Below are 13,683 nucleotides of genomic sequence, written 5' to 3'. Positions count from 1 at the left end.
AAGAAAAAGAACAAAACACGCAAAATTTGTAGCTTCAGGTCTTGAGGCTTTATTAAAGGCTTTTGTCTATTAATCAACTGAATCAATCAATCAATTTTTACGGATCATCTTAATCTTTTCCCTTTTAACTGTCTTATTGTAAAGCTTAGTAACATAATTGGATTTTTTTTTAAACATTAAAGCCTTGCCTTTTCTCCCCGAGTAAAACAGTCGAACCTCCCTTGGCGACCACCTCTCGTAAGCGACCACATCTCATTAGCAACCACTTTTCCAAAATACCAAACGTTTCCAACTCAAATCACTTTGTAAAAAAAAACTCTGTTATCTCGTAAATAGGATGCGTAGGTTTCGATAACCACTGGCTAAAGGGTTAGGTCTCGCAATTATCATATGAAGATTACCCCAAATTTAGACGACCTGTGGTCTGATCTCTGGTAAGCGACCACCTCCCGTAAGCGACCACATATCCTTGAGATTATGGGTGGTCGCTTACGGGAGGTTCGACTGTATTTTTGATGTTGATAATGCAGATTCTCCTGGCAGCATGACATCCATCCAAACAGGAAAATACTGACTGGACCTAATATGGCTGTCAAGAGTGCAAATCACTCGTAAGCGGGAGTCTAGAGACCTGAGCAGTTAACAAAATAAATTAAAGTACAGCGTCCAATAAATAACGAGAAAAATACTGCGCCTTTCAATAACTTGCAAATTCTGAACTTCAATATCCAACTAAAGATGCATGTTTTCTGCCGTCAATCATGATTGTGGTGACAACCAACAGAACGCAAAATACAGAAACCGACATAGTGGATCGAAATCAGCCAATCACGGCGTATGAAAGTGACCTTTGGACTCAGTTGAGCCATATGCCTTCGTTTTGCAAGAGGTCCACTGTACTGATAGAGTCATAGTCCACATGTCATTGAAAGGTACAATAAGCAATGTCTCATGGTCTTCTTTAAGATAAAATTGCAATTAACTGTTACTGCAGTGGAACCCCACCTTACCAAAAAGCCCATAATATATACGGATACATATTGCCGACAATTCACCAGGCTCTGATGAGACTGACAAATGTCATGAGACTTGAAATTCCTCTATGCGATATAGACTCCTTCAGAAATCTTATTTACAAGCAGTTGACCTGGGCCCTTAGCAAGGACAACTTCTATAATAAGGACAACTCCGTTAAAGACCTCTTATAGTAATTCGAGTATAGTGTGTATCACTGAGCTAAACTCGGCAGTCACAACTACAGAATACAAAATGAGTCACTGCGCTCGGAACTTCAACCCCAACTAACGATTTGCATGTTTTATTGCCGTCAATCATAATTACGGCGACAGCCGACTGCCGCAAAACTAAACAAAACGATAAAGCAGATCGAAATCCGCCAATCACAGCGCACGAACATGACCTTTTGACCCTGTTGAGTCAAATGTTATTGCTTACTAAGATGTCCGCTGCGGTGATTGACGGAAGTTAAAAGCCAAACAGTTGGTTGAATCTTCAAAGTCAGAGTCCGTCAGTCTTACTACTGAGTAAATTCCCCAGTTTTCTTTCTTACAAACCGGTACTACTGAATTTGCACACTCTCTTCGATGCCGGAAACCCTTATCCGAAACTTCCTTCACAGTGATTCAATTCGTTGATTAAACTAAATTTAAATCAAGAGAATGATATGAATTGAATCCGAACAAGTTTCTTCGTTATATGTTTTTGTTAACATTTTTGGCCTTTACCGTGCACATTTAACTACAATAGATTTTGAAATATGCTGGCTAATATAAATTTTCCTGTTAAAATATTCAGCTGTGGTGTAAACATTAATGCACGGCCGCGACCCTTCCAACATAAATTGCAGCACTATTGTTATCAACTTTAAACATGGCAAGGTTTCATAACCACTCCCTTAATTAACTATGATTAAACAACCTCACTCTTTACTAAGAAACTCAACTTCAGTTACGATGTGTACTTTTATGTCCTCGTAGTCTACAAATCAAACGGCAAAGAAATCCATCTTTTGTTGCAAATTTAAGGCTTAGTAAATCAAAAGTTAACTACAAAATTAAAAAAAACTATGCAACCTAAGACGGATTCCTAATAAGTACGTACTTGTAAAGTATTAATAACTGCTTTCTTTCGTCTCACATCTGTGCTTAAATATACTTTGCGGGATACAGCCTCAAGTATGTTTCAAAGAATTAAGACTACTTATATTGTAAGAATACGAAAACAAAGCCTTATGAAAACTTTTTTGGTTTATAAATGAGGTTATCTGCATAAATATTTTATACGTGATCCATCTTTGAGCCAATGGTTCATCCACTTATTAAATCAGTAGATAGCACGCCCAAGTACATTTATAATTTGCTGTAAGTAAGCCCTTCTTTTTGCGTTATTAAAAGTTAACGGTATATAATTCACTTCTTTAAAAAAATCATACTCTTTATCAGAAGTAACTGGCATACGTTAAATCTGTACATGTACGTCTTTATGTGTTTTTTAAGAATTTTAAAAAAAAGTATTGTTAGGACCTCTTCCATTGAGAGCCACAAAAATGGTGCTGACGGTGATTAGTATTACAAAATTATTAGCATTATTGTTATCATGATCATGATCATCATCATCATCATCATCATCACCATCATCATCACCATCTACGTCATTACTATCATTAATAAACTGCTTTGTCAATGGTTGTGATGTAAAATGGGTAAGTAGTTTATCATGTGTAATTTATAAGCGCCTCGTCTGATATTATTAGAAGACAACTAGAAGAAAAGGTTCTAGAAAATATTTTTTGAAAAGGTAGTTATCAGACGAGGAGGCCTGCCTTAATTCGAATTCAGGCTCTTTTGAAATGGAAAAAGTGTGAATTTCTCGTTTCATATTAAAGAGCTTAAAGAATTACCGAATTGACTCGCTCATCAAATCAGGGGACAAAGTAGTATGGTTTCCTCTTGGTCTCCTCTTTCTTTTCCTTTGTCTTCATCGTCATCGTTGTCATCATCATCATTATCAGCAGCAGTGGCGGAAGGAGCAGGAGCAGGAACAGAAACAAATCCTTGTTTTTCTTCTTCAGCCTTGTTGTTTTCCTTTTCTTCTCTTTCTTCTTCCACTGTTCTCTCTTTTCGTAACAGCTTTTGTTTTTCTCCCTCTTCTTCTTTTTCTTCCTCTTCTTCTTCTTCCATCGAAATGTTCAGTGTTACAGTCTCTCTCAATGTTTTAGTTATTGACGGCATTTCAATATCACCTGATTGGAATTGTTGCGTAAGGATGTTCCGTACAGCCATGCCACTTAGTTCCCCCTGTAGTTCGTTCAAAGGGAGTAGCAGGGCCAGAAGACACGAGAAGGACCATTTGCGGTTCTTTCGCCACTGCCTGATGCAGTTGAAAACGTACGTAATGTACTGGGCTGAAAAGATAGACAATAGACGACGTGAATAAATTACATTGTAAACCTTGAATCATTTTCTTTTCTACATCAATTGATGCGGGAAGGAATAAAGGCAGAACCCTTGCTCTCACTCAGTGACTGTTTTATCTTTATTCGCTCAGATTTGCTTGTTCACATTTCTATTGCAACTAATTGTGGAGGTATCAACTACCCAGCTCTAGAAGAGAGTCTCCCCAGATCCTGAAAAGGTCCTATTCACAACGGACTCTATTGAACGCAACATTTTGCTTGTTGCAATACTTAGTAACATCTTTTCTTTTAACTTAAGATAGTTCAACTGTCATGTTCAAGTCAGCAAATTATTGATTATAATTTCAAAACAATGACTTTAAGGTTTGAGACGAAAATTATATTTGTATGACATTTTGCCCGAGAGAGAGAGAAAGTGAGAGAGAGAGAGAGAGAGAGAGAGAGAGAGAGAGAGAGAGAGAGAGAGAGAGAGAGAGAGAGAGAGAGAGAGAGAGAGAGAGAGAGAGAGAGAGAGAGAGAGAGAGAGAGAGAGAGAGAGAGAGAGAGAGAGAGAGAGAGAGAGAGAGAGAGAGAGAGAGAAAGAGACAGAGACAGAGACCTTGCAATTTTTGCTTTATCTATGCGTATCTTTCTATGCCTAGTTTACAAATTTAAGTGATTCACACCAACCCTTAAAAAGGGAGGCTAAAACCACTTCTTTTAGAAATGGTCTTCAACATCATACTTACCACCAAGGAGGGCGATGACTAAAGTGTTAGCTCCAAACACAAATATCTTGAACATCATGGTGTCCGTGTACTGGTCAATAGCGACTGGGGAGTTTTCGCTGGGAATTCTACTCACAGCCCCTATTCCCAAGTTCACGAAGGTGACAACCAGAGATATCAGCATTAATGTGTTCTCGAAGGGATCCACTATTGGTTGTTCGAGGGCAAAGAAGACTGCATATATGCTTGATATTATGCACGCAAGCCCCACATAGACCCTACTCTCTCCTCCCATAAGGATCAAACCAGATGTCAGAACTATCTTGCGCATGGTATCAATAAATTCCCAATACCAAGTACGAGGGTTGTAGTTTTCAAACAGGAATCGTAATCCTGTAAGAATTTCCGTGCTCTCCTTTTCTTTGTGGTTTTCAGAATCTTCATTTTCGTATTCATTCTTGTTTGGAACAAACAGCTTTCGTTGTCTCAAAAGGGCTACCAGCGATACCGTGGGAAGGAATAACACGTAACCAACGGCAACGTACGTCAAGATAACTCTCCGATAGTATTCTTTACTATGACTATCACAGCTGACACTGAAATCTGTTTTGAGGAATGTCAGACAATCTTCTTTCTTTTGGTCAAAGCAAAGCGTGCGACAAGCAAGTGGGAGTACGCTCGCTGTTTTAGAGCAGGTACTGAGGTAAGTAACGTAAAGGAGGAAAAACAAGTTCCTGTAGATTAGTTCTTTGGTTCGTGATGCTTTCATGGCTTTTTGTTGGTCATCTAATGTTGAACGCATTAGACATAACTTTCTGATACCGTAAATGGCGAGTGCGAAAATTATGGCAGCAGCATTCAATGCGAGTGTGGCAAAGAGGTTTGTAAATGCATTGACTTTCAAACCTGGGAAGAGGCAGTGAATAGGGGCAATATGAAGGACATTTAACTGCAGGATCTCAGAGTATTTTCCAATGAGAGCTAGACAGTCTGGCCACTGTATGTATGAGAATGCTTCCAGAAGTCCAAATGTCACTTGATAAAATCCAATAACAATTTTTAGCCTTCCAAGAATGATATCTACCGACGAACGTTCTTTAATCTTCTTGCTTTTTTTCTTACTAGTCCACACGACAATTGCGATAATTATTGTTATTATTGTCACCAAGACAGAAAGTTGGCCGACCATCCATATCTTCGTTGGACACAGTTTGCACGTTTGAAGTTGTTTGTAGTATCCATCGCTGCACACTTCACACAGCGGACCTTCGTACCCCGAGTGACATTTAGAATCTATGCCTCCAATACAAGATTCGTTCCTTGGGCATTGATGTGGTTTTGGTAGACTGTAATCAAACTTCGTGAACGAATGATTGGGTGGCAAGACATGGTTTTGATTATTAAGTTCAACAGTGGCATTCAGATAGTTTTCTGTAAATTCCTTGTATTTTTTCTTATAATCTTCTTTTTTCCATCTCCACCAGAACCCAGCCTTTAGAGTTGCAATGTCATCGGCACATTTTAGCCCATCATCTTTGCATGGTATGCACGCATTAAACAAACCAGTCCGGTAAAACTTTTTCAAACATTTGCATGCTCGCAGTCCAGCAAAAGAGTCGGTGTCAGTCCCTGTGAAGAGATAGACAGTATCATTAATAGAGAAACAAACGAATGGAATAAATGAATTATAGGATGGGTGAATGAATGGATGGATGGATGGATGGATGGATGGATGGATGGATGGATGGATGAATGGATTGATGGACGTTTTTGAAGTTTTTAAAGACTTTTAATTTGGGTCTCACCTATAGAGTCCCAAACAATACAACAATAAGTAAAGTAAGATTCAATTAATGACCTGTAAATAATAATTAAGTTAAGCCTGTTTAAGACAGGTCTAACCTCTTTTAGTATAAATCTACTAGTGTTCTATCACGAATGCCGTTCTCTGATTGGCTACGCTACTCGCTATCTATTCTGTGATAGATAGTGAGTAGCAGTTTTCAACAAAATGGCGGCCGCTTTGTCACGTTTTCGAAGTGTCTGCGATGAGGATATAATTAATTTACTTGTTTAGTTTTGAACGACTAGTAGATTTATACTAAAACAATTAGATTATTCGCTCTCGATTTCTATGCATGATAGCTGATTCGGGCTGCGCCCTCATCAGCTATCACGCGATAGAAATCTCGAGCTCATAATCTAATTGTTACTGATTAGAATACCTACGTTGCGAGTTACGTTTTTCCTAATACTAGCAAAATGGGAATCAAAGTTAAATTTTGATCAATATTTACACCAGGCATTTTAAGGAATGCACCTGTTGCAAGACTGCATCATTCAAACGCAGTGCCACTACTCTCTGTCTTGATCCTATTAAAGTCCGTTTTTAAAACATTTAATGTAAGCTTAGTAGCAGAAAGCCAAGACGTAATTTCCGTTTAATCTTTGGTCGTTTCATCCTGTAAAGCCGCCGAACTGCATCCCGAGAAAGTCAAATTAGTGCCATCAGCAAATAATCTAACTATTCCGTAATGTAGAGAATTTGGAAAGTCGTTAACGTATACAAGAAAGAGTAGCGGTCCCAAAATGGAGCCTTGTGGATCTCCGCATGCTGTATCTGCCATCATTTACGTAATACACTTGGATGGATGGCTAGCTGGCACAATTGGTTGCAGCTTTCCTTACTTGGACTGTTTAATTCTGATAATTTTTTGTCAATAAACACCGTGGTGCCTGTTCAAGCTTTTGATTGTAACAAGAGAGTGTATTTCAGTGAATGATGTAAAGCATTTTTGTAGATTAGCTGAAGCGGAAGATTCTTCAGACTCTCTTCACTGAACGCAACGCTCCGAATGATCTCTCACGGGATCTCGAATATGCAAATGAGGGGTTTCCGTTGTCTTCGATTGAACAAGTTCCTGACCTAATCCTTGATTTACTTTTGAAGTACAGTCATTGAATTAAGGGCTGCCCAAATGCAGTGAAAATTAGTTGTCAAAACTTAATAACGGTATTAATAATGACATTCTATCCTGCTAATACTATACTAGTCGTAGTTTTTGATTTGTGGGATAATACCTGTGAGGAACCATATAACTATGTTCCCTTTTGTAACATTTGGAACCTCTTCCTTTCCCATCGAGCCAACAAAAAAATATTTAATGAAACTCAGTTGTACATGGATAAAAAAGGCTCGAAGACCTTTCTCACAGTATCAGTATCAGAATGTCGGGATTACCCAAAAATCAGAGACTACATGTGAAAAGTTAAAGAATAGTACAAAGGACCCAGAGTTGGAGATATGGTATAGGTGAGGAGGGAGAGCACTGTGCTTGCATTTAGTTCCATTACAAAGGTCACCTATATTCAAATCTAAATTGATTTCTTGCCTAACATTTATGTAATCTTTTGTTGTTGTTGTTGTTGTTGTTGTTGTTGTTGTTGTTGTTACATGCACCTTACTTTAATTAAACAAATGTGTTTGGTTATGCATGGTTGCCGTTTGTTGTTAGTGAACTACTATTATCAAGTATTTGGTTTTGTTAGCTGAGCGAGCCCTTCGAAAGTGATTCTAGAGCTGACGATTGAGCGCTAGCTCACCGTCAGAACAAATCAAAGAATTATGAGCTGTGTGGTTTATACATTTAGCCGTGTTGCCACGCTATTGTTGAATATGATAACCTGAAAAACAAGACTAGTTAGTCGGATTCGAAAAGTGTTTGAGCGTTGATTACTTTGATATTAAGAGTGCCGTTTTTGAAAATGAACAATTTGCAGCTTTCTGAATTATCTTAATATAGAGAAAAACCATATCAAGGTAACACAGAAAGCCGCAAAGTGCAAAACAATGTGAAGTGCAACTCTGTGTTACTATGAATAAAACATTAAAAGGTAAGCGAAAATAAACGTAAGCACCATGATTTCCCTCATTCTCATATTCACCCGTTGTCAGTATTTGACAAAAAAACTGTATTTTCCCCTTAAACGTACGAGATAAAGCTTATGACTTAAGTGAAAACCAGGCTCAAAGTAGCAGTAATTGAAATAAATTTAGAGCAGCAACCTGCATTTCAAAATATTCTGCCATGTTCGATAATTATACCTTGTGGGCAAGCGATGCAATCTCCTTTCTTCTTTCCAGGCGCTTTTTCATACGGGACAAAGGTACCATTGGGGCATCTTAGGCAACTGCCATTAACAAACGCTTCAGTGTCCGAATAAAAGCCTCCTAAAACGGTAAAGGAGTATACATGCATCAGGTATGTATGGTTGTATTTAATTGCGGATTGTATCAACGGCAAAACAATCTGAGCTTAAAGGGAAAATCAATTCATAATGAAGACACTTTATTTAGGTGTCGGGGTATTTAGCCTGTACAGTTAATTGTGGACACCGTTTAAGTGAGCATTCGATAAAGAAAATTACGGTAGTAAAAATTAAAGTCAACAATCAAGGGATGATTGAACATTATTAGGACCTAAACATGGAAGTTTAAAGGCTTTGAATCTGAAGAAGTGTATCACTAAGTGGAGCACTTGGGACGGTAAGTGATTATCCAAAGATATGTGTTAGAACGATTTGAACACCAGTGCAGTCGTTATTCATTGCTTTTCTTCAAAAAGCTTGTTCGTTGGTCAAAGCAGAGGACTTGCGAAGACCCTAGCCACCTAAGGCTTAGGGATATAGCTTGATGATTTAAAGCCAATAAGTATACCAACGTATGTTATGAAACATTGACATAATAAATATCCTCATGTGTCAAAGTATCTCGTACAAATTTAATTTCCCATAAAAATTAAACAGTAGTGAGGGAATATCTCACAAATAAAACCAAAAAGTAACACGTCTCAGTATTGTATATTCGTTCGTTATATATTTGCAAAGAATGTATTTCTTGAAAAGGCCTGAACCTTACTTTAATCAGAGGGTCATTGTTTATCGCGATGTATAACAATCAATAATAATTAAATGTTCAAGGAAGCAACCGTGAGCTATAATCCTGCTGGGATACGTTGGATCAAGCCCGTGATCTAATCGGATATAAAGACAGAGAGCAATACAACGTAGAATGTTTTTAAATGGTTGTGTACTATTTCTCGGATGGCCAAAATATACATAGTACAAAACCATTTAAACCCTTCTTCGTTACAACGGTCTTTGCCCTTATGTTCTTACGATTAGGCCGAGACAGTGCCAAGTGAGCCATATTAAAAATAAAGAAAAGCTAAGGAGAGGCTTACCTGCCGAGCAATTCATACACTTAGGGTAACGAATGTCGAGATCAAGTGCAGCATAAACAGAAGGAGGGCTTAAAAATTTGCCAATAGGACATGGATTCAACTTGTTTTCGTCTTGACGTAATGTTTCAAAGCCTGCTACCCTGAAAGCCCACAGCAAAAGTGCATTGAAGATGCCCGCTCGAGATTTTCCTGCAAGGTCGATGCTTTTGGAGTCGTCTTTGGCAAAACCGCTGTATCCGAAGGCATTAAGAAACAAGAAAAACATTATTATTTCAAGTAGATTAAGTCAAGAGCTCGAGATCCCCAACTCAAGCATGATGAGGCATTCCACATTCTTTACTAAGATTCCCGCGGAGTTGAAACTGCTTATCTTTGAACTAACTGTTTCTTTTTTTAAACGCCGGAGTGGTTGCAAATTTATAATTGGACAATTAAAGCAAACTTAAGTTCTTTTATGTTTATACATATAGAAGTCACGTGTTTTTTGACGTCACAGCTTTGCTGAAAAAAATTTTTCAGAAAGGCCAAGAATGGTTCAATAATTGTGACTCTCAACTTAGTGGGTGTGTTTGTAGCCTTTGTCGCATAGTCATCAAATCTGCCCTTAACGGAATAAGTTTGAAAATTATTAAAAAGCTATCAAGACTTTTAGTAGGTCACGTTACCCATTTTGTTAAACAATCCGTCAACTATATATTAAAGTAAAACATTCAGGACAGATGTATGTTAGGTAAAACCATACATGTAATAAGGGAAGTGTTTTAATTGATGTTCATCAGTTGTAAACTCGATGACCCATTTTCGATGCTTACGTTCTCTTTTGGTAAAGAAACAATAATAACAGGTCACGTGATATATATATATCTTCAAGATTGGAAGTTAGTACTGAGTTAAGGTCATCAACTACTGTTTCATTACTTAGTTTATCCAGAGTTATAATTGTTTTTAGATTTTTCTTAGATTTGCCTTAGTAATTTGAGAATTAGTAGTTTCAGAATTGTGTATTCAAGTAACAAAGAGAAACTCACAGCTGGATCTTGCAACGTTCTCTGTTGTCTATGTCGGTGAATTTTATGGTGCCGATTTCCTTTTGCTCCAAGCTTCTACAAATGGAAGAAAAGTAATAATAAATAAAGAATAATATTATTCGCAAACAGCAACGTTGGGCAAATTCACGGGAGTCGAATCCATCTTTCATTTGTTCACAAAGTTTTCACACATACCCCTTGCTCATCGACATTGAAATCCTATCATTATGCGGTATGTTTCTCACATGAACCTAGTTTAATGGCCTAAGCTCCCACGAGTCTCCTGTAGCTCAGTGATAGAGCAGCCGAACTAGTAATCGGACGTTCATAGCTAGAAATTCCACTCCTCTGGGTTAAACTAAACTCCGATCAACAGTACAAATTGGCCCTAATTTTCGGAGTACTTACATCGTGGCTGTCAAATTAGATATGCCGTTGACAGAACTAAAGGTCAAGTATTTTAACTTCGTCCTGATCATGAATCTAAAGAAGAACAAAGAGAGCTCATTAATCTGCCCAAAACCAACATTTGTAGCAGTCCTTCAGCCAACATTTTTAATAACCACAGCAAATGCAAGAAAATCACAAATATATGCATGCAACCTGACTACGAAAGAATTTATACGGATTGCGTTTCCGCATTCTTAGTAATTCTGTGGCACTTAACTTTTATTGCTTGAATTATAAGCTCTATTTTAATTTCACTACATTCAGGGAATATCAGCGGAATATACCATAAAACTTCAAAACTAGATAATTGTAAGTAACACAGCCAAATACCGTGTCAGTACATGAAAACAGACAAGGTACGCTGGCTTTCTATCAACTTAAGTTTTCGTTTGAATAAAACCCAATTCTTAGATTGCGTCATACATGTGGAAAAAATAAACTGACCTTTAATACTACGTTCCGTTAGGAATCTTTTCCTTGTTGATTTAAAAACAATGAAATGAATCCTAAAAGGCTGAAGTCAGATATCTCCATTTTGCCACCAAAACATAGTTAAATAATAATTTCCGTCGGAGTATTCTTCAATGTTCACGTCATTTTGCTGCCCAGTTTATTTATTTGTTTGCTTCCACCAGACTTAAACAAATAAAGAGAAAGAAAGATGCAGGCAAAGTTAAAGCAATAACGCCTTTGATTTACTCACATTAAGAGTTTTCCTTTTGGTACAGAGAACGCTCCAGATCCAATGGTCCGAATAGGATTATCTGAGAGCAGTCTGTAGGGAAGATAAACAACTGATCGTGAGCTGTTGCTTTCATCCTGTCGCAACATCTTGCGTATTAATAACTGCTGCATGCTTAAACGTGCGTTTATGGAGTCGATCACCTACGCACGCGGATACTACTGAATGCACGAGAGAAGTGTATGTTTGACTCCATACCAGAGCCGTTAAACTCGTGGTCGAGCGCTCCCTCCAAGGGGCGGTAAGAAGAGAGACCCTGGGAACTAGGTTGTGCAGAGCTTTGCAATATACCCATAACTGCATTGAAAGACAGCTTCAGCACGGCTAAGTTCTTTTGAAACATAGCATAAACACGAAATATACGTATATAGTTTTACCACACCCTAAAATATTAATTGTGTCCGGAAAAAAGGAGCCAGCTTCTAGTTGTAGAAGAGAGTGCTATCGGTTGAACGGGAGCAAGTTTTATTTACCACTCCTCTATCGCAATAAAAAAAAAAAACTTCCTGATAACGCTTTTATCTCAACCAATCAGCAATCAATAATGTTTGTATTTCTTTATTGATGGTTATAATTGCAACAGTAGGTGTTAATGCAGTTCTTCCCTGAAAAACGCCGTCACTCTCTGTAATACTTACAGATAATGAAGATTTGTGAGATTAACGAATGCCTCCTTCGGTATATTGTTAATAGAGTTGTTTTGCAAGAACCTAACAAAAAAAGAAAAACAAACAAACAAAGAAAAATTAATAATGTTTAGAATGACTTGAAAATATGTGGCCCTTTAGAAGGTAGACGAGCCTAAGGCGGCTTTCCTTTTATGTAAGATTGATTAACTTTCGGGATTCGAAAAACTGCTCGTTTGTTTTATGCCAAACACTTTCAATGAACGTATCGTATTTTTGTTGCAAGATGGAAATTTGAAGAAGTATCTTGATCCTATTTAAACCAGGGCTGCGTGGTGGGGGAGAAAGAATTGAAAAAAAAAATCGTCAACCGCCAACCAGTATTAAGGAACCAGTTGAAATTAGCTAACCTGTCTCGAGTGTTATTGGAAATTGAAAGGGCCGTAGATAAATAATAGTTTCAATTCATCTGATATCCATGTCTTTATGGTACAGAATACAGTATGTAAAGTTACTACTTACAGATATTTTAAAGAGCTCTGATTTGAAAACAGGTCCGCTGTGATGCTCGTAATATTGTTATTTGCCAAGTCGCTGCATGAGTGAAATACAGTAATATAAATAGCAAGAAGGACGAGGACGCCATTAGTGCATGATATAATCATAACTATGATATCAATAGCTTTAGAAATATAGCTGTTGCTCTCGATATTTTTTTTTCTCACTGCGCTGAAAATGATAATGAATTATGTCTGACAAGACTAACGACAATTAAATTATAATTATCTCTCGGTTTATGGTTTCAAGACATTTTCAGTCTTGTCTAATATATACTTCCAAGAGCAGTACAGAACATTTTTATAAGATTTTGGTTTCAGAATTTTCCTGTTAATTCTGGCGGAAATATTGTTGGATTTTAGTGTGCAATAATTTACAGAATATTCCGTGATGCTCGACAAATCAGGACTTTTTTCTCGAAGCCAAATTGGAATATATATCATGCAAAAAATCATTTTACTCTCTCATGGGTTAGGGTGAGAAATAGACCAAAACTTACAGGGAATCCAGTTCAGACAATTTGGAAAATACGCCTTGGGGTAAATGACTGATTTCATTCTTTTCGTTTATCCTAAAATAAAATTATAGTTTCAAATTAATTCCAGGTAAATATGGTTATATTTGAAATAATAACATAGATAAATAACAAGTCAAATTCTTAGGAGGTTTGACATTAAGTCCATGACCTTTCAGATAACCGATTGGAGTGCTCTGCCACCGAGCTATGGGAGAAACGTATGGCGTCTCCTGTGTTTACAGCTCTGTTGTCATTGTTCCTGTCTGCGTAATACGGGCCTTACGACACATGAATAATAAAAAAACTGCATCACTTTACCATACTGTTCTCCCACAGCTCAGTGATAGAGCATCCCAATCGGTTTTCTGGAAGGTCA

The 13,683-nt window shown here is 37.5% G+C and overlaps 1 protein-coding gene across 27 annotated transcripts in view; it reads right to left on the bottom strand.

The window, feature by feature from the left end:
- Positions 1-25: 25 nt before the first annotated feature.
- Positions 26-13,683, bottom strand: part of LOC146461173 (uncharacterized) — a 49,225-nt gene continuing 35,567 nt past the window's right edge. For all 27 annotated transcript variants that reach the window (XM_085087206.1, XM_085087211.1, XM_085087215.1 and 24 more), the window contains 10 exons: positions 13,290-13,361; positions 12,755-12,826; positions 12,245-12,316; positions 11,568-11,639; positions 10,823-10,897; positions 10,415-10,489; positions 9,387-9,616; positions 8,249-8,374; positions 4,165-5,772; positions 26-3,424 (listed from right to left, as the gene is read on the bottom strand). In XM_085087206.1, the coding sequence (XP_084943332.1) occupies positions 2,937-3,424; positions 4,165-5,772; positions 8,249-8,374; positions 9,387-9,616; positions 10,415-10,489; positions 10,823-10,897; positions 11,568-11,639; positions 12,245-12,316; positions 12,755-12,826; positions 13,290-13,361 (2,890 nt within the window). In that variant the 3' untranslated portion in view covers positions 26-2,936. The remainder of the gene's footprint in view (positions 3,425-4,164; positions 5,773-8,248; positions 8,375-9,386; positions 9,617-10,414; positions 10,490-10,822; positions 10,898-11,567; positions 11,640-12,244; positions 12,317-12,754; positions 12,827-13,289; positions 13,362-13,683) is intronic.

Source organism: Pavona decussata, unplaced genomic scaffold (genome assembly GCF_977016875.1).
Source record: "Pavona decussata unplaced genomic scaffold, jaPavDecu1.1 SCAFFOLD_201, whole genome shotgun sequence".
In the NCBI taxonomy this organism is placed as follows: Eukaryota; Metazoa; Cnidaria; class Anthozoa; order Scleractinia; family Agariciidae; genus Pavona; species Pavona decussata.
Note: the sequence above shows the minus strand (reverse complement) of the source record. Positions and strands in the feature narration are given on the sequence as shown.